Source organism: Chenopodium album, chromosome 11, assembly GCF_948465745.1.
Source record: "Chenopodium album chromosome 11, dcCheAlbu1.1, whole genome shotgun sequence".
Classification (NCBI taxonomy): Eukaryota; Viridiplantae; Streptophyta; class Magnoliopsida; order Caryophyllales; family Amaranthaceae; genus Chenopodium; species Chenopodium album.
In genome coordinates, this window is record NC_137844.1 from 57,472,120 (window position 1) to 57,497,518 (window position 25,399).

At 34.8% G+C, this 25,399-nt stretch overlaps 4 protein-coding genes across 4 annotated transcripts; 2 read left to right on the top strand and 2 right to left on the bottom strand.

Annotated features, from left to right (window-relative positions):
- The first annotated feature begins 2,138 nt into the window (after nucleotides 1-2,138).
- LOC145569384 (ruvB-like protein 1) lies at nucleotides 2,139-7,860 on the top strand. The gene is made up of 12 exons (XM_081628731.1): nucleotides 2,139-2,386; nucleotides 2,886-3,074; nucleotides 3,220-3,351; nucleotides 3,541-3,690; nucleotides 3,909-4,064; nucleotides 5,571-5,705; nucleotides 5,906-5,971; nucleotides 6,053-6,159; nucleotides 6,942-7,041; nucleotides 7,160-7,251; nucleotides 7,341-7,410; nucleotides 7,503-7,860. The coding sequence occupies exons 1-12, from the start codon at nucleotides 2,306-2,308 to the stop codon at nucleotides 7,590-7,592; spliced, it is 1,368 nt and encodes a 455-aa protein (XP_081484857.1). The 5' UTR covers nucleotides 2,139-2,305; the 3' UTR covers nucleotides 7,593-7,860.
- Nucleotides 7,861-8,263: 403 nt separating this feature from the next.
- Nucleotides 8,264-9,315, top strand: LOC145569385 (uncharacterized). The gene is made up of 2 exons (XM_081628732.1): nucleotides 8,264-8,412; nucleotides 8,830-9,315. Exons 1-2 carry the CDS (start codon nucleotides 8,326-8,328, stop codon nucleotides 9,148-9,150), a joined length of 408 nt encoding a protein of 135 aa, XP_081484858.1. The 5' UTR covers nucleotides 8,264-8,325; the 3' UTR covers nucleotides 9,151-9,315.
- A 184-nt stretch (nucleotides 9,316-9,499) lies between these two features.
- LOC145567904 (uncharacterized) lies at nucleotides 9,500-14,275 on the bottom strand. The gene is made up of 2 exons (XM_081627325.1): nucleotides 13,832-14,275; nucleotides 9,500-10,339 (listed from the first exon to the last, which is right to left on the bottom strand). The coding sequence occupies exons 1-2, from the start codon at nucleotides 14,078-14,080 to the stop codon at nucleotides 10,103-10,105; spliced, it is 486 nt and encodes a 161-aa protein (XP_081483451.1). The 5' UTR covers nucleotides 14,081-14,275; the 3' UTR covers nucleotides 9,500-10,102.
- Nucleotides 14,276-16,240: 1,965 nt separating this feature from the next.
- Nucleotides 16,241-24,514, bottom strand: LOC145567906 (AP-2 complex subunit mu). The gene is made up of 13 exons (XM_081627327.1): nucleotides 24,135-24,514; nucleotides 22,177-22,354; nucleotides 21,586-21,676; nucleotides 20,825-20,919; nucleotides 20,531-20,620; nucleotides 20,393-20,441; nucleotides 20,116-20,254; nucleotides 18,541-18,657; nucleotides 18,018-18,108; nucleotides 17,788-17,930; nucleotides 17,087-17,201; nucleotides 16,776-16,820; nucleotides 16,241-16,695 (listed from the first exon to the last, which is right to left on the bottom strand). Exons 1-13 carry the CDS (start codon nucleotides 24,215-24,217, stop codon nucleotides 16,615-16,617), a joined length of 1,317 nt encoding a protein of 438 aa, XP_081483453.1. The 5' UTR covers nucleotides 24,218-24,514; the 3' UTR covers nucleotides 16,241-16,614.
- Between the last annotated feature and the right edge of the window lie 885 nt (nucleotides 24,515-25,399).

Here is a 25,399-nt window from a genome sequence, read left to right on the forward strand (position 1 = left end):
ATGGTCCCCACCCAAACCCACTACTACTTTTTTTAATACTAGGGGAGCCTACGCGCGCGTTGCGCGCGACATAATCGATGTTTATGGTCGAGTTGTAATAGCTTGTCATGACACCCCAAACTTATTGGGTAGACTTTTGAACGCATATGCTAAGAAATAAATTGTTGATAATCATACCCTTTCATAGGTACAAAAATGTAACACTTGAAAATATATAAACACTATTCACTTTTTAGTCGTAAGTTTTTTATGGTGTAATATGGCTTTTGTTGTGAGTTATAAAATACAATTATATATCATCCGTCACTTTTAGTTGCAACACTTGAAAATATATGCATTTTTCATTTTTTTTTTAATAATTGATCTTTATTTTATTGACTTTTTTGTTGGGCAAAATAGTCATGTGGGATCTTATTAGATTCATTTCGATTTATATATATGTTTTAAATATTTAATCTTTAGATTATTTATATGTCTATAATTAGATATACAAGAGATTGAAATTATGTATTGACAAGTGTGAAAGTTAAGATGTTACAACTAAAAATTTAACAAAAAAACATTAAAAAAAATGTCTAATTAGATGATTAGGTAATTAAATTTAGTGGGTTTGTGTGTGTGTGTGTTATAAAGAAAATAGTAACAAAGTGGGTTATATCCACTATTCCGTCCCCTACCCTTTGAAGAGGATTATTTTTACATTAAATAGTTTTGCCATTAAATTCAACAATTTTCTCCTCCTCCTCCTCCTCCTCTTTTTCATGTGGCTTAGCTCGGTAGGTGCTTTAATGGAGGAATACTTCGCTTTAATGGAGTAGAGAAAGAGAGTAAGGAAGTAAAGGAGGAAGGAGAAAGAAAGAGGGGTTTAAAAGAGAGGAAAAGGTTGGAAGTTGGAAGGGAAGGAAGACTAAAGAAGCATAGAGAAATAAATACGAAAGCATAAGAGTTAATATGACATAAAAGGGTATATGGATAAATAAACATTTTTAGGGGTAAAAAAGTCATCACACTATTCATAAGAGTTCTTTTGTACTTTTTATAAGGTAGGGATATCTTTCCTCTCACATTCATTACTTTTCAATAAACTATTAACCCCACTATCTTTCTTTTATAATTTTTTTAATACTCCAACTATCCCACTTACCTAGTATTTTATTTAAGTCAATTAAATTACCTAAAACTATGTGCCGGTCAAACCGTAACACTTAAAAAAACACGGAGAGAGTAAAATATTTTTAAATAGATTTAACTTACTATTAGATTCCTTATATGATGTTTAATAAAGAATAATTTAAACTTATTAATAATCTTTTTTAAACTTGTACATGGACATGTGTGTCAAAATTAACTATGTTTGTCATTATAAAATGAAGATAATATGAGTATTTCTTACTGAGTAGGCGAGTATACATTAATGATACTTCTTCTGTTTCTTTTTAGACACATCACTTTGAAAATAAGGAAGTTTCAAATTAGATGCATTTTTATCCTTTTTAGTTAATAAATTATCTATATCCCTCTCATATCACATGAATCATCCTTTTCTTTCTCATCTCCATAAGTTGTTTACGAATTCGTGTTTTCACAAAAATAATGCAACTAGAAAAATAGAGGAAGTAATTTGTGACTAAGGGCCTGTTCTCTTCAATTTAAGTTCAGTTAAGTTTAGTTCAGTTCAGCTCCAATCAATTCAGTGCACTTCAGCTGAATTCAATAAATCAGAACAGATCTAAGATGTTTAAAAAGTTAACTCACACAACATACGGGACAAATAGATAAAAATGGAAGGAGTGAGAGTCCAAAAAAAAAACGAGTTGTGCCCAATTAATTCTCCAGAAAAATAGGGTATAATCGTTCTTTCAAGTATTAGTGGAGGGGCACATGCGGCTTTTCATGTACTACTTGAGGGGTACATGTGTAATTTTCTAAATGCGAGTTGTAAACAATAATTGAACGGCTCACTCAAAGTAGTGAATAAATTACCACGCTTTTTCAATATACTTACGGAAATATCACTCTAATAACAAAAATTCGTTTATCTAGAAGATAAACTTGTATTTGTCGGAAAAAAAACAAAGGCCCAAAAATGTGGATGTTTTGTTGCCCATTTGCCCATAACCAAGAGAGAGAGAGAGAGAAAAAAAAAAGAAAAAAGTACTCTAAAATAGAGTAATTCCCTCCTCTCCCATTTCCTCTCACGCTTCTCACATACTCAGACCATCTCCCATTTCTGTATCTTTTCCGGCGAGGTTAACCTTCCAAACCGCCGTGACCGCTGCCACATCCGCCTCCGCTGCAGCCGAAAATGAAGATAGAAGAGGTACAGTCAACTACTAAGAAGCAGAGGATTGCCACTCACACCCACATTAAAGGCCTTGGCCTCGATGTATGTATTCTCTCTCTTCCCTAACCTTTTACTGTATCTGTAAATTCAATACTTGTAATGGTTTTCCTTTTCTTTCTTCATTGCTCTTCCAATTTTCGAATTAGGGCGGGGTTTTTAGGGTTTAGGGTTTTAGCTCTTCAATTTTTGCTTTCAGGGTTTATTGTTTTTGGTATTCTCAAATTCTTGTATCAGATGGTCTGATTGTCTAACCAAGCTTTAGTTACACCAAGAAACATTTTAATTTAAGCAAAATAAGGGAAAAGTTTACAAATTTGCTGTCTTTGAAAACAGGGAAGGGGGGATAATGTGTAATTTAAGAAATTCGAGCTTAATTGCTTATTGCAAAGTTTGTTTGAGCATCTGTTAGTTCATTATCGATTGCGCTTCCTTTACGAGCTTATATGAGTATGCTTTCGATCATGAGTGTTGTGCTTTTAGTGTTGGAATTCTGTAATAATATGTTAGTTGAGTAATGGGATGTTTAACATTTTGTGTACAGGCCAATGGGAATGCAGTTCCGCTGGCTGCTGGCTTTGTAGGTCAGGCACAGGCAAGAGAAGCAGGAGGGCTCGTAGTTGATATGATACGACAAAAGAAAATGGCTGGTCGAGCTTTGCTTTTTGCTGGTCCTCCGGGTACTGGGAAAACTGCGTTGGCACTTGGTATATCTCAGGAACTTGGGAGCAAGGTAATATCATATATTGCTGAGTTCAGTCTAATGGGTGTTTTGATTTTGATTCACTTTTGACGTGGACATAGATGTGTAATTTCTAAATAATTGCCTAGCTAAACATTAAATTTTATTTATCGATTGGTTTATATCTGACTTGCAGGTTCCATTCTGCCCTATGGTTGGGTCAGAAGTTTACTCATCAGAAGTGAAGAAGACTGAGGTTCTAATGGAGAACTTTAGGAGAGCCATTGGTTTACGTATCAAGGAAAACAAGGAAGTTTATGAAGGAGAAGTGAGTCTTTATTTGTAGTGTAACTGTATTTTGGTTCAACTTTTAGCTTCTGTTGTGTTGATCTTGTGGTTGTATCTGCTGTGTTCACATTCGTTCATAAATATTTATCATATTTCAGACATGAATGCTCAATTTGTTGAGATATATCATTTGTTTGAGATTCTTACACATCACCTACTTACATTTTAGGTGACTGAGCTCTCCCCGGAAGAAACTGAAAGTGTGACTGGTGGCTATGGTAAGAGCATCAGTCATGTAATCATTGGGCTGAAAACTGTAAAAGGAACCAAGCAATTGAAGCTGGATCCAACTATCTACGATGCTTTGATAAAGGAAAAGGTATATCCATACTCTTGTTCATGGATATTCTGCCATATCTTGTCTATGTGGACATATTGCGTGTTCTTTTGTATAGTCCCTTTCTTCCATAAGCTCAATCACAAAGGAGGAGGTTGAGAAGATGCAGAGTATTGCAGTACTGGTTTAAGCAAAACTATACTGCTTGTTGTCTTTGATTAATACTCACTAGGATCTCTCATATCTGTTTGTGGATGCAGGTGGCTGTCGGAGATGTTATTTATATTGAAGCGAACAGTGGGGCGGTTAAGAGAGTGGGGAGAAGTGATGCTTTTGCCACAGAATTTGACCTTGAGGCAGAGGAGTATGTCCCACTTCCTAAAGGAGAAGTTCACAAAAAAAAGGAGATTGTGCAGGTTTGTGATGTGATGGTTGCTTCTGATTCCGCTGTTTATTCCTTGTATTCCTGTGTCATAAGTCATAACCTGTAAGCTACATGATTCGATGGCTATGCAAAATGGATCTATAAGAACCGAAGTGAAATGTGTCCTTACTGTAGTTGTGAAATTGGGACATGTTTAACTTTCCTGGTCCATACACATACATAACAACATAATTAACACATTATGCATTTCTGTAATGCGGTATTTGAGTAGATTAAAATGTATCATGGTCTTGAGCCTTTAAAAGGTTTTTTCATTTTGGATCTTTGTGAAAACCTGTTGTATAGCCTAGGTTCTGTTTCTGTGTTTACAGTGTTTCAAGGCTTCTCCTCTAAGAATGGTTACTTCCTAGGATTGATTTTAAAATAGGAGATGTCTTCATTGAGAGTTGAGACAATTTTTGAGAAATGTTTTCGCTGCCCCCAAACAACCCCCCCCCCCCCCCACCAAATAACAACAACAAAAAAAAAAAAAAAAAAAAAAAAAGGAATATCTCAATTTCATCAAGGAAGCAAGTCTTATATGAGGATCATTAAATGAATTTGAATCACTGCTCTAAGCACCACTGTGTACACCATCACCCCCAAGTGATATATGTACTACCTCCGTTTCATATTTTTTGCAACTTTGGGGTATTATTTGTGAGATATAAAATATTCCAAAGTTGCAAAAAAATATGAAACAGAAGTAGTATAAAATTCTGGGTGTCACAACAAATGGGAAACCCTAAGTGATAGAAAAGACCAAAAGGTGATAATTGCCCCTAGCCCTTTTGAGAGTGAGACATGAAGTGAGAGATGGTGATCAGATAGAATAATAGGGCACAGGAGAGGGTAGGTGAAGGAGACAAGGAAAAATGCAAATAAGAACAAAATGAAACGTTGGTAAAGGGGGACTTCTCTCCCGTTAACTAGAGGGAAGAATATATGAGAATGAAAAGGAATTATATTGTTTATTTACTTATATATTACTAAAATAAAGAGAGAAGTGCTGCAAGAGGACAAGGTATTCTCGTATAGAAGCATGAAGAAACTAATTACAAATCAGCCCCTGTTGGAAATCCCCAATAGATTAATGTTTAATCGTCCAGCTATTGTTTATTCATTTGACTGGGCTGTTTGTTGTTATTATTGCGGTAAAAATAATGAATTGCTGTGAAAAAAAAAAAAAAAAAAGTGAATGATGAACTGTTACCATGCTACGATAGTAATATTAGTGAACTCTTCTGTGCTGTATAAATTACCAAACTTTCAATGATGAACTGTTCCAAAATTGTTGTTCAAATTTCATTTCTATACAATAAATTTTAGGGTATTTTACTTCATAAAGAGAATGATGCCTGCAAAATCCTAATAGACTTTTCCAAAGATTCTTTTGGTTTGCATACTGTAAAATTCAGTCAAAGTAACGGGAAAACTCTTTTGGCCTCAGGGCTGGATGTTCTTGGTGACATTTTGCTTAATTTTGTTTCCTTGCCAGGATGTTACCCTGCATGATCTTGATGCAGCAAATGCTAGGCCGCAAGGTGGACAAGACATATTATCTCTGATGGGCCACATGATGAAGCCTAGGAAAACAGAAATCACAGATAAGCTACGTCAAGAAATTAATAAGGTACTAGCTTATGTATGATTATATTGTAGTCTTGTATTCATATACTTGTAATTCTGCGCAATAATAATGTTATTTTAATTTTTATATTTTTGTTGGTGCTTCTAGATTCTACGGCATCCCTATAAATTTAAATGTATAGCTGAATTTTTAAATCTAAATTTTTCCACTGAAGACTTAATTTCTTAGTTCTTCCTTGTCAGGTTGTTAATCGATATATTGATGAAGGTATTGCGGAGCTTGTACCTGGAGTGTTATTTATTGATGAGGTGCTTATTTTGAAATTTTCTTATAGCTTGATTTGTGAAGAATTCAATTGTATCCCATGATTTTGACAGATATCTTGACAGGTACACATGCTGGATATCGAGTGCTTTTCATATTTGAATCGAGCATTGGAAAGCTCGTTATCCCCAATAGTGATCTTTGCAACAAATAGAGGAGTATGTGACGTGAGGTATGCATCTTAAAGTACAAATGCCTGGGAAAATCTAGAAATCTGTGAAGAATATTTTGCATAATTTGTGAAGATTGAGGATTTGTAATCTACTGTGTTATGCTATCACATTGTATAAGAACATAGGCTGTCAATTTTCCGGGGTTCCCCAAGTGAGTCCATAGTGAGCAACAATTTCACTTGTTTCTTTGATTTGCTCGTCCTAATGCTCTGAAGACAAATCTTTGATTTGCTTTTGCCTTCAATGAGATACACACATGCTGCCCTTATGAGAGAAATTCAGGCATGTATCCAATTGAGTGAATTGCTCATCTTGTTGGTAACATCTTGTTGGTAAAAGAGAATATAAATGTTGAAACTTACTGTATTTGCCTAATCTTGCAAGAAAGCATGGGATATACATATACCTGATTACCTATTTTGTCCCCAAAAGTTAGGGGAGTTAATAATTTAGTTATCATTAGTACTAGTTTAGTACTATGTTGACCACTTGATACTATCTTTTGGGAAACTTCTTCATTTTTATTTTATTTTTTTGGTTTTGGTGTCGGAAGTTGTTAACCTTGACAAGCTTGTGCACTGCCTAGAGATATTTTGGAAACATTAGTTTTTGTTTTATCATAAGGTTGTCATGCCTTGTTTTACTCCTTGTGCTGCTTCATACTGTCTTCAAGAAATTTAGTGAAGAGATCTGTAACAAAGTTTAAGCAATTGGATTGTGTTGTTTTGGATTTGACTTTGGGTTTTTTTTTTTTTTTTTTTTTTTTTTTCTTTTCTAACAGAGGAACAACAATGAAGAGTCCTCATGGAATACCTGTAGACTTGTTAGACCGGCTATTGATTATACGAACAGAAACTTATGGTCCTGCTGAGATGATCCAGGTCCTGTAATCTTCATCAGTACTTAAATACTCTTTGCACAAATCACTAATTTTTATCATCCAATCAAATTTTGCATTCTCTGATTTTGTGTTCTGTTCCTGGTGTTTCCATTTACCAGATTTTAGCAATCCGCGCTCAAGTGGAGGAACTGGTTGTAGAAGAAGAAGGTCTAGCTTACTTGGGTGAGATAGGGCAGCGAGCATCTTTGAGGTTTGCCTTTCTACTCCCTTCTTTTATGTATACTTTTATTTCCACTCTCGAGTCCCAAGTGTGACCAACTCTGCCCTGTGGTTCAACAGACATGCAGTTCAGCTGTTATCACCAGCAAGTGTAATTGCCCGGATGAATGGCCGAGAAAATATATGCAAGGTAAAACAGCTTTCCAATAACTTTATATTTCAAGTTACTTTTAAAAATTTCCTGGTTACACATAGTTACACTTCTATTTGTGCAACTTTTAGGCGGATATTGAGGAAGGTGATTCATTGTATCTGGATGCCAAGTCTTCAGCAAAGCTTCTGCAGGAGCAACAGGACAGATATATTTCATGATGCATTTGAAGCCATTAGATTTCTGTAGCTTAGCTCTGGAATGTATATTTCAGATCGGGGAGGGTGGGTGACTTGTTGAATGATTAATTACTTTGGTGTGCAAATTATATGCACTGCGATTCACTCCAAGCAGCACTGCATTTTTGCCTTGTAGGAGCTGTACTTTGGGCGTGTTGCATCATGTATCAAAATCAAACATTTTCATGCCATTGATGGTTACAGTGCATATAATCATGGATTTTCATCAGTTGATTCCAGACCTTTTAAATTGCTTGTACTGAAATTGATATTGAGAGCTTTTTGTGCATATATACAAAGGTGGAAAAAACTATTGACACTAAGGTGTGTTCAAGTCGCTTCATTTTCACTTATCTGAACTTATTAAAACTTGTTAAGATTTAGACCACCCTATTAAACTGCCTTTCAAAAATATGTACTTAAACTTCCATCTAAATAGCCACGTGATATCAAAGGATCGATGACAGATTGATTTATCTTTCATTCATTCAGCATGTTAAACACCACCTATATAGCCTGCATGTCCAACACGTGGCATGAACCGCACAATTTCTTCTTGTATAAAAAGTATATTAGTGTCCCTTATATTGTCTTCAGTTGGTAGTTATCTCGTTTATATATATCAAAGTTTTTGATTGAGGTTTTAAGACAAACATTATAAACCTCGAAATCGCAGTTATTTTTATTTGATTTGAAAAGCAAGAAATCTGTGAAGATGCAATCAGCAAAGCATAAGGTTAGCAACATGGCCAGCGCTGCCAAAGAGAAGATACAGGTTGCCAAGGCCAAAGTTGAAGAAGAGGTATCCGTTGTTTTTTAATTGCACCATTTGAGTTTTACGATTACCAATAAACGAAAGTTTCCTTTTGTTTGTCCCATTTGAAATCTTGTAAAATTCATGGCAAATGCCAAATGAAATCTAACTAATTAACAAATCAAAATATACTTACGTGACATCGTGTTAAATTTGTTTCCAATTTTTGGTTTCTGACATGATCCCAAGTAGTTTTAACTTTCACCAAGAGTGACGGATAGATCAAATGGTTAGAGTTTTCCTTCCGGTTCAAGGAGATCTTGGGATCGATTTTCGCCCGTCTTTTTGTGGCTTTCTAAACCACAAAAAAAAAAAAAAAAAAAAAAAAAAAAAAAAAAAAAAAACAAACGTGCACCCGTATGTATTAATCAAACTGAAGATTTGAAATGGATATTGAGTTGGCAGGCACAGCAAGCAACAGCGAGGACGAAGGAGGAGAAAGAGATAGCAACGGAGTTGAGGAAAGTGAAGGAGGCAGAAGCAAAGGCGGATCTGCACAACTCGAAAGCGAAGCACACAGCAGAGAAACTAGATGCAAAACAACTAGGACATCATTACCATATGCCTGGAACTGGCATAGTTACTGGTGCTGACCATGTACCTGTTAAAATTGGCAATCAGCAGGCTTATGGAGCAGCTGGCAATATACCCGGGACCGGAACCAGAACCACAACTACTACTACTCATAACCAAGTTCAACCTCCACACTACAATAAGCATCTCTAAGCTGGATGGCTTGTTTCAAACCCCAATTTCGCGTTCTTTCTTTGACGTTTGTAGGATGGTTTAATCTTCTATTACAGTAGTAGTGTGTTGTAAGAATGTTTGGAGAATGTTCATATATAATACGCAGGTTTTATGCCTTTGTTTAATTCAAGGGTTATTAGAAGTTCTTTTGCATCTTGTTAGAATTCAGTCATCGCATAGATGTTTAGATTACATGATACCGCCTCCAACAAACAAAATGCAAATTACAATTAAGAAGAGTACGTTCGTGCACAAACCCAACAGCTCGCGATGATGGATCTACGCATTCAATTATCTGAAAAGTGAAGAATAATAGGCAAGCATAGAATGAAAATAGGAAACTGCAAAGTTGCAGCTGAAAGAATAAATTTTTGATGAAGACAATTCCTAAATCAAATGCTTACATTTATTCGCCCAAAAAGAAAAAGCAAGCACTAGTTAACTAAGGAGTATCACAAAATGTGTGTAATTGCTGAGCTTTTCTATGCAGTGAAAGGATAGACTTCTGGTTTCTTACACTAATCTACGTTTTAAAGACCAATGATCTTACAAGATTTGGCGAAAACATAATGTATACGCGTAATAAGTTTAAGCAGATCAATCTCGCTAACCAGCCCAGCCAGCCTCTACAATTCTACACGATAAGGCACACAGTTTAAGCAGATCAATCTCGCTAACCAGCCCAGCCAGCCTCTACAATTCTACACGATAAGGCACACGCTAACGCCAGTTATATATAGATATAATCACAAACTCCCTGAAAAAAAAAAGGAAACATACAGCTAAATAGCAGGGAAACATCTGTTGAGTATGAGGCAACATTTCGGCTCCTTTATCAGCAGAAAGCAGTTTCTTCAGTCAAGTTATAAGCTCTATTTTTACCTCCATCTATCTTCTCCGCATCAAGTGAGATCAAGTACCCTGTTTAACTCTATACCCACTGCAACTGACCTTGAAAGTCCACCAATTGTTGAAACTTACCATCAGGAGTCATTTGCTGATTTTTAACTCTTGCATGTCTTACATTGGCCTTCACTTGATACCTTGGGAATGATTTCGGCTGATCTTGCATGGCGTGTGATGTTTCTCGTGAAACTTCATTGAAAAATTCATCTGCTACATCCCCATCTTCATCTATTCTCAGACGTTGTGCATACCATTTAAGACCCTGTGATTACAGTTAAACCTGTTAGTATAAGAACTTGAAGGAGCTAGAAATGCACACACTTTGATATAATAGCATAGTTATATCCGTCTATATATAGTATAATAAACCAAAATCCAAACAACTGAGAACATCTTTCAATAAATCTATATATTGTACAAGCAATAAAACAAGTCATTGATGCAAGTTCTGTCATCTACATAATTTGTTTATGCTTTAATTATTTAATAAATGCTACTATATTGTTGGTCAAATCTCTTAAGCATTGGAGTACAGAGTGTAGTTATGTAAAGATTTATTAAACCTATTAGGCTCAAGTACAACTTAGAAATATATGAAAGTCATACTATGTGATAACAGCACCTACCAAGGGCAAAGTACAAGCGAAGTAGTATGCTCTTATTAAATATTGCTCTACAGCTAAACAACTACCAAGAAACACACAATAGTTTAAAATGGACTACATAAAATGATTGCCTACCCTATCGGGCATCCATCCTGGGTGAAGACCTCATCAGCCATCACCAGGGGCACAAGTTGAAAGCCTCTAAAGTGTTGAAGTAATTCCTAAGCTATATTAATGCAGGATTCTATGCCAATGATTTGGAAGAACTCAGACAAGCAGCTCAATGATATGTAAAATAACACATCTACGTGAGGTCTACAATAAGAACTGCCAACTCAATATTTCATTCTCCAAAAGGCACAGAAAGCTCTTCCTGCATCTTCTGCCCTGATAACCCAAGAAAGTAAGGGAGATATAAGATAACCGACAACTTGCTGTCACGTATATACAGCAAATTATACTTAGCTAGACAAATTTAAGTTCCATCTATGGAAGACACTTAACAAATTTGCAGGCATATTACACTACTCAGCAAATGACCCTCTCTCTCAAGACATGATGGTTCTGCACTCCTGCCATTTCCAATACACTCCCTCAAGTTTATGGTGTCTAAATGCCTGCTACATCTCACACACAAAAGAATGGGAAAGATCCTGAGATGATATACACTTCTCATAATGAACTATAAGTTGATCTCAATCATGCAACAGTTTCGGCAAGGGTGCAAAAAGCAGAGCCAGAAAAAAAAATGAAAAAGCCACCCGTCAAGCAAGGCAAAACATTGATCTGATAGAGTTGCATGAAAACATAAAATAAAAAATACATGGCTTTGTTATTCACTCCTAAAATCTAACTATCTGAACTGAACTCACTTTTAATTCTAAAATGATATTGGTAACCTTTATACGTATTGAGTCAAGCTTATTGGGCCCAACCAATACTCATCTAAACTAATTTTTCAAAAAAAAAAAAATTATGTATTAGATTCAACAAACAATGCTGAAACACTTTTCATACAAAAAAGGAGGGCAACTAACTACTACCTAGGAAGGAAAAAACCCCTTAGGATATTTACTGAAGAAGGCAGATACGATAAGAATAAAAAGTAAAGCCAATTCAGATATACACGACATCCTTTCATCAATTGAGCTGTTTCCCACAAACAAAATTTGTTACAACTGACCATTCTGCCATGTATCGCACTAACTACACCCTAGATTTTAATGCAGTCATTTATCAGAAAATTAACCAATTACCAAGTATATAGCTACAATTATTGAATACTTTCAGAATAAAGATAAGTATAGGGGGGAAGTTACGCTTTTAAAATATATATATATATATATATATATATATATATATATATAAATATATACATACATATATATATATATATATATATATATATATATATATATATATATATATATATATATATATATATATATATATATATATATAGTACAAGTTAAAATATCAGTAAACAAAGCAATTAAGGGAAAGAAGTATAAATTGTACTCAAATCTTCACAGCTTTCTAAGTGATTACACAGCTCAAGAAAGAAAAGCCAACAACTATGACTCCATGAGAAGTCCCAAAACAGAATATAACAGGCATTTGATGATGGACAGTTCCCCACATATGTACCAATATATCTTGAGAAGATCTTAGAAAAAAAAGAGGTGCAGCAAATGAGATAAAGAGTTTGAACTCTGAATTCTCAGGATAGGTTCACAAAGCTAAGGCAATTATCTACCAATAAAAATTATTAAAACTGCAAATATGAGATATTTCAAAATAGAGAATGGCAATCATCGGATGATGAGCAGTTCCTCAAACATATCCCAATATCTAGTAATGGCCTGCAAAAGGACAAAATCATGACTCATGATTTATGTCAAAAATTAAGCATATATATAATTCCCAATTCCAAAAAAAAAAAAAAAAAAATAGATATACAAGCACTATTCTAAGTCTAAAGTAGGTTGACAAGGCTTCAAGGGATATAAACAATTACAAGTATCCTAAATCCCAAGGCAACAAAAATCTAAAAACTATAGTCCTCAACATATGAAATCATGCACGATCTTACCTATAAAGTGGTAATGAAAAAACTCCATATCATACCAAAGTGCTCAAATCTAACAACACAAAATTTTCAATGAATAAGTTGTATGCTTAGAATGAGTGCATGACAAGGTCCATAACCAAAGATAGAACAATATAAAGCAGAAACAAACTCTAGGTTCATGTGCTCACACCCTCGAGAGAGAGTAAAAGGGGGTTAGAAGCAATCCTTAAAAAAAAAAAAAAGCCAGTCCCCATCAATAACCATAACATATTCACTTTATAAAGGTGAACCCAGATACTTCTAACCAAAACTAAACTTATGCTTCACAACACCCATTGACAAAAAACCGAGGTGATTGGCCAATACTTCTTCACCAAAGTTAATTTCCAAGAAAAAGTTCAACTGTTCAAGTTCAACCAGGGTAATCACACTGATAGAATAAATTTTCTTTCAAAACAATATAGCCAACAAAAAGGAAAGAAAGAAGCTTAATAGAAACTATGTATTATACCAAATGCCTTCAACAACTGCTCTGCCCAAAATCCATCACACCCACATCCTTCAACCATTCCATGCGGGGAAAAAATAGCTTTCCAAACTCGGTTAAATATCGTTCAAATAAAGCACCCTAAGGACACTGCTTGCAAACCCCACAAACTACTAATAATTCATGATCAAAGAGATCTCCTGTACTCTATTACTCAAAAGATGCAAGAAAAGCTCGGAATCATTTTATATAGGAGAACAGAAGACCAACCCAAGTCAAAGCATTTAACTTTTTAACTCTTTATTACTGAATACGCAAGTCACTCTACTATCAGCAGCAACTCTAAATCACTATATTAATCGAAAAGGCAATAAAGTTGTCAAATTTTATAGCTTCCCAGCTAATTCTAATTCATTGTTTACACAATGTCATAAACATGCTGCTCTAAAGATACATTTTGACAAATTCACCAATAATTTCACAGCATTCAAATAAGCAAACATAACACATAATATTATACTGATCACAAATTTGCTCAATAGAATTACAAAACCCAAAATAGATTAGCAAAAAAGGGATGAAATTGATGACCTGAACCCCACCATCGCCATTGCAAGGGACCAAAATAGGACCCACAACAGGACGTTCAACAGGAACTTGAACTGGAACACTGAATCCTCTACGAGGGCCAGTATGAACTGGGTCAACATTCATCCGATTGCGGCGAATATCGTCAGAATTATTCGGAATATTATTAGCATCATCATCTTCTTCCATGGATTCATGCCCTTCATCCTTCGCAAACCCTAGAAATCCGGCGATCCTCTTAAAGAACCTCATTTAAAAGAGAGAGAGAAAGTCGCCGAGGTGCCGGCAACGACTAAAATGGCGAGAGATTAAAGGGAATTTTTCTGGGTAACGAGAATTTAGTAGAATTTCAATGGATCGAGAGGAGAGAGAAAGAGTGAAGATGATTGAATTTGGGGGTTATTTTTTTTTTTTTTTTGAAGGATGGGGGTTATTTGATTGAATGAATGCTTTAAAAAGGGGATTTTGTGAGTTTTGTGTGTTATTTGTCTTTAGTTTGTTGCTTTTTATAATCTTTGGGTTTGGGGATTATTAAAAGTTTAATTTATGGATTACACACTTTCAAATGTACTTTTAAGTAATCATGTTACAATTTGGCGTTTATTCGTGTTAAGTATAATATAAAGACCTTACTTTTTCATTTTTTCACTTTTAAGGACCTTCCATTTTTTTTTTCACCTTTAAGGACCTAACATTTACTTTCTGGTGGTGATTAACATCACTTAACTCACCTTGAGTTAAGCTGAGTTAAGCTTTGGTTAGCTGACATAAAACCATAATTACGTAGCTAATGTGTCATGGGGAAGCACACTCATTGTTTTGAATTAAGTTACCCTTATGTTTTATTCATTTTTCATACTATATTCTAGAAGCTTTGGGTCATAGGTTTTGTTTTGTGCTAATTGCAATTGATTTGTTGTTGGAAACTGGAGTGAATAATTATTTGGAATTTAAGGGTGCTGATGCTAATTTGATCTATGATGGTGAGAAGAGGGGTTTTTTCGAGTGTTCAGGGTTCGAGAGCCGCCATTTTTAAGGATAAGAGCTTGAGTTTGATTTAGAAGCAGACATTAATGAAGGTTCAGAAGCATTTGGGAGGGGAAAGTGAAGACATGATTTAGGAGGAGGATTTGGAGACTATTGCCATATTAAATTTCGGTTGAACAAGAACCCTTTAATTCATGAGATTAAACGGTAATTTATCATTTATATTATTGTGATTTTAGATAGGAAATAATATTTGCTTTATTTTCTTTTGCTTGTAATAGAATTAGATTGTTGGTAGAACTTGTGTTGAATCGAATTTGATGTACCAAACTTATGTGGGAACTGGGAAGATTAGAACTAATCATTATAGTAGAAAGTGTTGCAGTAATTAACGCTTTGAAGGACTTAACATTTGGAAATGAAGGACTTAAGTTTTTAGCCGAAGCTCAGGTGAGTTAAAGTTGTCGGAAAATTAACCACAGGTTCTTAAAGGTGAAAAAAAAAGTTGGAGGTCCTTAAAGGTGAAAAAATAAAAAAGTGAGGTCCTTGTATTATACTTAACTCCGTTTATTCTTCCTAATTACACTTATACATTGCATCTTTGTTGAACAAAGATAATTTGGAGCTTTGTATGTAATCTGAATTCTGAACTACTTTGTATCTGATATCTAAACTAGTAGAAGATGCTTACAGTACAATTGCACGCGTATATATGATGATTGTTAAAAGTACGTCCATTCTTTATCATCTCTTAAATTGTTATATGCGATGTATTACATAATTAACGCGAATTTCACCAATACGGCAGTACACCATTTTAAGATCTCATACCCAATATGAATAAATATGCATAAATGCTAAACCGAGAGATTTTTCAAAATACAAAGAGATTTCGCCTAATTATCAATGCCTGGTGTAACATGAATACATCTGTGGGGAATTTATCTAATATCCTTTGATCTTCCTTTCCAACAACAGAAATGGATTCCAACTTGAACCGAGTTTTTTGAGATTGTACCATAATCACAATTAAAATCAAAACTTAATCAGATTTCAATTTTCTTTACTATGACACGTAACTTCTCTAGGATCAATTAAAAGGAGATTTTTCTGATAATTATTTCTCCAACATTGGGGCATACTATTGAAAAGAGCATACTAATGAAAAGAGAGACGAAGAGGTCAGTGAGGAATTTCGTGCAACTTCTGAAATTGAAAGGAAAAAAAGTTGTAATTCCATTAGATAGTCCAAACTATTTATATTGCAGTTGGATAAAAAACAATACAAGAAAACTGCTAATATTGCACACAGAAGTACAATACTAACCAAAAACGGTCCCTCAGTGAAACAGAAGACTGCACACAGCATAAATCTGAACCTCAAAATGATATTAAGCAATCAAATTCAATGTGGAGAGAATCGCGTACACAGATACAAATTCAAAACTCTGCACTTCCCGTACCATAAATCTGAAAATTATTCTTTACATAAAAGACAACATTTCCACTCTATAAAATGCAAATAATCATATCAACATACTATGCTATCAAAGACTGAATTACTAAAAATACAGGGGGGGGAAAGGATTTGACGATGATGCAAAGAGGCAACATAATAAGCATTCCCGGAGAGCAACGCCCAGAAGATTAGCCAGACAAGGGGTAACATGAACTTGAGAGTTACTGTTACCATGAATTAATTCAGAACATCCAGCTGCTAAACTCCTGAAAATCTCTACAAAGCGCTTCAAGAAAAAAAATCTCCTTTGTGCCAAGTCCTACCGCCAACTTCGATTGAATTAACACCTAACCTCATAGGAACCAGCTTTTGTTATGTAGCGAACCCATTCAACAGTATTGTACCCACTTTTCTCCCATACCTGCAGTGACAGGATGAAGTGAGAAAAAAAATGACAGATCATTAATGATAGGGCAGAATGACTTGATCAAAGTAAAATACCTTTAGAAAACGAACACGTAACCCTGATGCTGTGAACATAGGAACCTGACAAAATAAAAATTTACATCAAATCGGGTAAAATGATTTTAGTTCTCAATCCACACTTAAGTGCAGAATGAAGTCATATACTGTACAAATGCTTCACACATTGTATGTTCAGCACGAATGAAGCCAAAGATGAACACTTAGTTATCTAATTTGGACGTAAAAATATCACCATATTTTCAGAAAAAGGCATCCAATCTGAGGCCATTACTTAAAAATAGAAAAAATGTACATCCAGCAACATTGCAACAGAGACTATGAGATACCTGAAATTCCATTTGAATTGGTGGCCTTGTCGAGGACTTTTTCTCTCCCATAGTTGAAATCAACTCTACCTCAGCACTTAAGGTTGACTCCGTCTGGCCAGGAAATTTTCTTATTCTGTTATCAAATTTCAAGAGTTATTACAGAACAGCAAGAAAAGTCAAGGAGGCACATCAAAAGGAGGAGACATAACAAAACAAGTCCAATTTTTAAAAAATTAAACAATGATAAATTAAAAGTTAAACATTGGATTTACTTGCTAAAAATATCCTCCCACAAATACGAACCTATATCATAATAATATCTGGTACAAAACAACAAGGTATCTTTGGCCTATAATGCATTAAGAAAATTCTCACGAGCTCATTGAAAAAATTTGTGAAACAGCAATGATTAGCATAGCTGTTAAAGACATGATAAATGATATAATAACACATAGGGTCACTAAGTCTGTACCACAATTACAGAAAGTCTTAGCACTCCACTCCTATATTGCTGTTTCAGCAACCCCACTTTCAATATCCAAAATCTAAGATCACTTCCAGGTCAGAAGACATCCTAAAAGGAATTCAACTTCCATGTGTTGAGGAACAAAGATAATATGCTGTACAAAAGCACATGCACATGCAAAATGCAAACAGATACGAGGGTAGAAGCAATAATCAACAAGGTAAAATTGAAGAAGTGGCAAGTAGAAACTCACTTCCAGACCAAGCTATCGATGCTTGGATTATACTTTGCTCTACCAGATGTCACTTGGAAACTTGTTTTAGCTGTTTGCTTGGGAACTGGTATTTTAATCACGACTCCAAGAGCAAACATCTTTGCTCCGAAGACACTCTTAACCTGATAATTAAGACTTATAAGCAGATGTCACAAAAAAAAACATATAATAAGATTGATGCTCGGTTTCACAAGAGAAACTGTACAAACCTTGACATTCACTTCCATTCGTGTCCTACCCAATTCCTTGATTGTTGGCAATACTCGAAAGGGCAGGTTCACACCCTCAGTTATACGGTATCTGAAATATCAGGAGCAGAGAATATTATAAAAGTAATTCAGCAAGATTTGCATAAGCTGATGACTAGATGAAATTTTCAGGACAACTTTACACAGGAAAAAAAGACAGAGTAGACCAGAGAGCCCGGAACATAAATAGAACAATATATACAACAAACCATGCATCCTGGTGTATTAAAAACTAGATAAACACAAAATGTTATAATCAATTGAACCACAAATATTAAGGGAACAAAATCATGGCAGACATTAGATTCAACAACAAAAAAGACAAGAAGCTGCTTCAAAAAAAAAAAAAAAACAGCATCATCAAATCTTTAAATTGGTCACCCGGTAGACTTCATTAATTCAAATAAAGAAACAGCATCAGATATTACACACCAGCCAAACATTAGCCAAAAAGCCTATTCATTAACAAAGTTGTGAGGCTTACTTCATTAATTCAAATTCACCATCTGGAGGGACAAAACTGACAGTCTTCTCTGAGTTGAACCTCGTCAAATTAACACATTGGTGGAAGGTTACATCATCCAGCTCAATTGTCTTCCCACTGAAAAAAGGCAGCATAATAAGGAAATCAGAAGTTAAATACAGCAAAATCTGAGCAGAACCATGTGAATTGTAAAAACTGATAAGAGCTCACAAGCAGAACTTAATAAGTACTTCGTAATAAATAGGGCTTGACCTAGAGCTTTGAGGCACACATAAACACTTCTACCCATGTAGATTCAATAGTTCAACATGGTGCCACAGACATAAATATCATACTATCATAGCTGTTATGCTAAATATTTACTGTAGGATTATGCCTACAGGACACTCAGCCATAAACAATGCTCTCCCATAACAATATATGTACAACTGTGCAATTACACCTTAGAAAGACCCAGTTTGTAAAACAAAAAAGCAAGACTAGTTGATAATTATCTGTCCATAAATCAAGATTTTAATACACGAGCTATGAGTAGGACCAAAACGTATGCAAGAGCTATAAGAATAATGAGCAAAGGAACACTTCTAATATCACATGAAGGAACAGTGTAAAAACATATATGTTGCTGACATTAGGTATGAAAGTACACGTATTACATAGCACACTAATAAAAACGTATTTCAAACTAGGCATACAAGCAAATGGATCTTGCAAATTTTGTGAAGAACTAGGATACTTTACTGATATTGATGGGAGAAGGATTTCCAATACCAAAGCTTTTCTTTGGCTGAATTGGCAGTAATTTTTAAATAATTTCAGATTTGCAATTTCAGTTATGATTTGTAACTTTCCAATCAGCATTTACAGTAACTGCATTAGGACCAAAATTTGAATTTTTTTTCCTAGATCTAAAAACGAAATTTTATCCTTGAAGCTTTGGTTTTGACTTACTCCTCAAGATATATATACAAGTGCTTAGATATGACTTTGAACAAGTTGGTGACCTTGCTAGCAATTTTCAGAAGTCATAATTCTCAAGACCTAATCTAACCCAGCATTGGCGCACTGCGTATAGTAAGCAAAGTGGAGGGATGAAAAGCTAGGGCAATGGCACATTAAGAATATATAGTACTTCCTCCATTCTTTTTTAAATGACACAGTTTCTTTCATCAAGTTTGCCGACATACAAGTTCAATAATAAATCTTTAATTATCATAAGTAAAAATTATAAAAAGCTAATATCATGAAAATATACAAATATACAATAAGACGATTCTAACATTATCCCACATGACTATGCTTTATCAATATTTATAAATCACAGAAACTATAAAAGTAGAAACTGTAGAATTTGTGAATAGTAAATAAAAAAGATCAAAGGAAGTAATAAAATTTCACGGCAAATATGGTATGTTGTAACAGAAATTTCTAACAAGAGACAAAACTAGCATAAGATCGGTCAAGGGGTAAAACAAAATTAATACAGTAGATTGTTAATGAGAGTGAAAATTAACTGTAATCTCAGGCAGATAAATGAATAAATGATAAGAAAGAAGACTGATTGACAGAAGCTACCTTTTCGCTGGACGTGCTTTCAACTGTGACTCTTTTTCAAGACCAATTTTATCATTTAATCCCAGCTTCAAATCAGGCATTCCAGAGAGAAAGCACTTCATGAGAATCTTTCCAGTAACATCACAACGCAGCACACTACCTGTAAAAATCAATAAGCATTACAAAACGTTATATGATCAGACACTGGAAAAACCCCAATATCACACATACACATTAAAAAGAAAAAAAAAATGGAAAGAGGAGGGGGGGGGGGGGGGGGGGGGGGAGCGCTGCCCACCTTTTGAAGACATAAGAAGATTGACACTTTCCACAATATCTAGGAACACCTGCAGGGGAATGCTAAAAATAATTAAACAATTGACTATAATTGTGATACCTAACACACTGACAAAGTGACAAGACAAACTTATATCACCTCATTCTTTTTGTACATGAGACCTTCTCTTCTCCAGCCAACAGCACCTGTAACTTGCAACGTTGCATTTGGCACTGGTTTATCGGCAGGCTAGATTGTATGGAAACAACAGAAAACAACGAACAAGCAAGAAAAATAAAAATTAACAAAACATCCGGAAATCTTTATCAATCAATCAATCAATCAAAGCCTTAATCCCAAAAGTGGGGTCGGCTAACATGGAAATCTTTATAAGCAGATAAAAATACATACCTTCGATGAGAATAATATTACCAAACAGATAAAAATACATACCTTCGATGAGAATGGTGAACGTACTCCCTCCTGAGTGATGTAAAGCTTCAAAATTTCAGGCGAAAGATTTTGTGGGTAACCAAAATCCATAATTTCTGCAATTTAGAAAATATCAGAACATAATAATATAAATGAATTTTGTAAGATGGCTCGTGAAATATAAGAACAGGTAACGGCAACACCATAAGAAGACAGCATAAGGTAAGATGATTTTCCAAAATTCAATGAGCAAAACAGTGTATAGAGTCAGATATATGAGCACGGGAATGCATTCATATCTACAACATGCATCCCACCATCCGCCATGCTTAAGTTGATTTGTTAAGATACTTATGAGAACCTGTGCAATACACTGCTGCTCTTGTTATTAGCTTAGTAAGTAAGTAGCTATAATCATACTCATGATCATTGCTAAATCTTCCCATTCTAGTTTCAATGAAGTCATCGACTATTAGCATCAAAAACAGTGTCCCCACAATATTTCACAATGATACATCTCTGAATAGAATCCACAACTTTTACACTCCCTACCCCTTCCCAAAAAAAAAAACAACAACAACAACAACTTTACATCTATTTTTAATTACTAATTATACATGATTCTAGTTTTACATTCATGCCTAATCACTACTATATCATTTTTGGTAGTAGAAATACATACTTCATGATAACATACATAATTCATGTGTTAGACACAACAAACAATAAGAATAAATTCAGAAAGGTCTGTAAAAATAAATTACAGAATATGCATTACATACCATCTAGCAATTCGTATATAAGGACAAAATTATTACGAATCGCATCTTCATCAAATTGTCCGCCAAAGTATGATTTGAAAAGATTCACAGCCTGCGAAGAGTTGAAAATTCATAATTAGCCAACTTTATCACTCAAATTACTTATCAAGCAATTAAGCCAGATCTTTATCTTATTTAGTATTTTGCTTTATTCTCATGGTAGTGTCCTACTTCAACTAAAAATAGCATCTAGCTAACAAGATGAAGGGTCAAGTCAAATGTTAAATGTTTGACTTGTGAGATAACATGACTAATTTAATGAGAAAGCCTGAATCTATTTACAATCAGAATTCATGATCTTTTCAACCAATAGAAGGCAACTGGTGTTTTCAGGATAAACCTGATTCTATTTACAATCAGAATGAGGTAAGAAAACTATGATTCATGATGATGTGGTTGAGTTAGTAGCAGCTTCAGGAAGGCCGGCTGGACAGACAATTATGGAAGAGAGAGGGTAGAAATCAAATAAAAGAGGAGAATGATATACAAAGGACAACTCTATGAAAATCCATCATCAGGGAGGAAATCACTCCCAAAAAAACAAAGAATTACCTCAACAACAAACTTGAAGGCACAAGCAACATTAGCATTGCTGCTGACAACAATTACAATGTACACATTGCTGATTCTCATATAAAGGAAGGAGCAGCCTCCTATTTGCCTCACAGGACAAGTACCGAGTTCCTTCGTTTGCATAATATGCATCCGAAATGCATCAACCATGTTGCCCCTGTTATCAAAAAGAAAAACAGTTTATAGTCGTTCACAAAATGCAGCAAGGAGAAACAATGCAAAAGCCTCACTCTTCAGGGAAATAGTGAGTTTGCATACTCCAATTTTACAAAAAAAAGATTAAAAGTCGATTTCATTATCTCTCGAGTCTTGTGTTAAAAAACATTATTTTGGGAAGAGGGGGTGGGGTAAGAATTCACAGCAACACACAATAATATTGCAGATGCAAACATACATCAAACTACAAGGTTCGATGGTTCATAAACCAGATTGCAGAATTCGAAATTAGGTAACATATTACCATAATTTTCAGGTATCACACTTTATGTAGACCAACTAAAACAGCTGTTGAGGTACAGACAGACTAAACACCAAAAGAATGCCTAGATTGAAAGTATAAGTTCAGGATTTTGACTTTGTGTGTGTGTGTGTGTGTGTGTGTGTGTGTGTGGGTGGGGGGGGGGGGGGGTTACCTCAAGGTATATAATTTCCTCTTTTATACAGGTTTGAAATGATTCCCATAGTAAAATATTCTCCCCGACTCCTCTCTTTCTTTCTCCTCCTCAACACCAACTCCATCCTTGATAGAAATATATCTCCACTTATCTTCTTATTTCAATCCTTTTATCAATTAAGAAAATAATTGTTAGGAATGAAGAGGAAGATGAAAATAGATTACCACCACGGCTCTTGAACACCATAACTAGGTCTCAAATCTATGAAGAAAGAGGAGGAGGAGGAGGAGGAAGGAGGGAGATGGAGCAGAAGGATGTGAGGTCTGAGGTTTAAGATTGGTGATGGCCCTGGTGTGAACACAGTTGTGGTAGAGGAAAGGGGGTGAATCATGGATGTGATGGTGTGATGAAGCTAGAGGGACAGAGGGTAGCAGGCAGTATAGTTACTCTTAAGGGGTTAACGCCACTGGTTACCCCTATAGGGAAAGCAGCTTAATTTACTTTATTTTTACCCCCATTCCAACCAACAATTATGCATTCCCCCTCCTCACTGAAATACTACCCTCCATTTCTTCCAAACCAGGCACACCCTCTCGGCCTCTCAGTCGCTACTACGAAGTATGATTTAGTCTTAAACTAACTTGACACATAATAACAAATGCAGGATGCCTACATGACCTCGTGAGTCAGACTGGTACTAATGAGAGATATGAGCAAGTATGTCTGTTCTGATTTAAAAATTTACTAAAATATCAATCTCCGGCTCTCATCACTTCAAAACTTCCAATCTTTTACTTCTAAACACTCCATCATTAGCTCAAGTACAAAGCACATGAAGAAGCTTTTAAAACAGATAGTCCAGTCCTGTACTTATCCATTGATAGCTACCAGTAACAAATAAGCAACTTCTTAAACAAAACTCGATTCATTGATCGACATTGTCTAGAAATAGTATGCGGTACTGCCAGCCCAGGCCACCATCTACAGACAAAGCATGTACATTTTTATCCACTTCGATTCAATCCTATTCTGTAACTCAACAACTCCATGGAATCACTAAGCAGCAATCTAAATTTGTAATTTCAGCTTCTAAAATCGGCAAAATCACATCCCTCACTCGAAATCAAGTAGATCAACACCATCACCGGCATAAATCAACCAAAAAAAGGGGCAACAATTCAAGCAATTAAACTAACAATCGAACTAATCCACCAATTAAGTTGAACAAAGTCAAATTAAACTTCAAATATCACCAAATACACAAATTCAATTCGAATCACATTCAATCAACGCAAATATATAGAAATCGGTAGAAAAAATTACCCGACATCGTCACGATAGAGGCGATTGATAAGAACATCACCACGAAGATTCAAGAAGTAGATTGCAGAAGCTGCCACCGGCATATTTGAACCAGTGGATCTAAAATTCACCAAGAATAATCAAACCCTAAAATGAACTTCGAAAAATCGATCGCAGAAATGTAGCCGAGATCTAGGGTTTCCAATCCCCCAAAATTCAAGTACCGATTATCAATTCAAATGTGAGTAATTAATTAAATTTGAAATTTGCATATTTTGGGAAATTATAAGAACATTTTTATGATTAAATTGAGCTGGAGAATGAGAAAAAGGTCAGAAATACAGAAAGGTCATAGTAATACAAATAAGAGGTAAACAATGAGAAAGTAGAAGTTTCAATCACAACTCACAAAGGGGGTTGGTGTACTGCTAGTGTATAATGCAACCATATTTAAAATGTTGTACTCGTATTCTATGGAGCAATTGATCAGATTGGTTAAAAAAAAAAAAAATTAACGACAATTTGATAAAAAAAAAATGACAAGTATGATTTAAAAGTTCAATATTCTAACTCTCTCTTATCGTGAGATGATATCACAAATTCGTGCTAGTGTATAATGCAAACGTATTTAAAATGTTGTATTCCGTAGGGTAATTGATTAGATTGGTTAAAAAACAAAAATAAAAAATAACCGCAATTTGGTAAAAAAAAAATTGACAAGTATGATTTAAAACTTCAATATTCTAACTCTCTCTTGTCGGGAGATGATATCACAATTTTTGTTTTTTGTTGAGCAATTGTTTGTGCTAGTCCTGAGTGAACCCATCTAAAGGTTAATCCAAATTAACAAACTTTGTTTCCGTATCTTTGAGCTATACATCCTCATTTATTTATGGTCATTGAAATCACGACTATTATTTTCAGTTGAGCAATAGATCGAATAAGTCCTGAATGAGCCTATAGTAGTTCTCGCTACTGGGGAGGTACTAAATAATTGACTGCTTGAATCGGGTTTTGAGCATAAAGATTCCATTTTATTATTGTATATCTCTTAGAAGTATATATTTGCAACGATATAGATACAAAGAGGAAATAGAGACAATTCCTCTTTAACATTAAAGAGGTCTATTTATCATTCAAGTAATATATAATACGTTCAAATAATGAGTTCACAATCATGATGTTAGTTATTTCCTTATTAGGAAGATAGTGTATGTTGATATATAATACACATGAAGTTTTTATATACACCTAACTTTCAATTCTTACTGATCATTTTATTATTG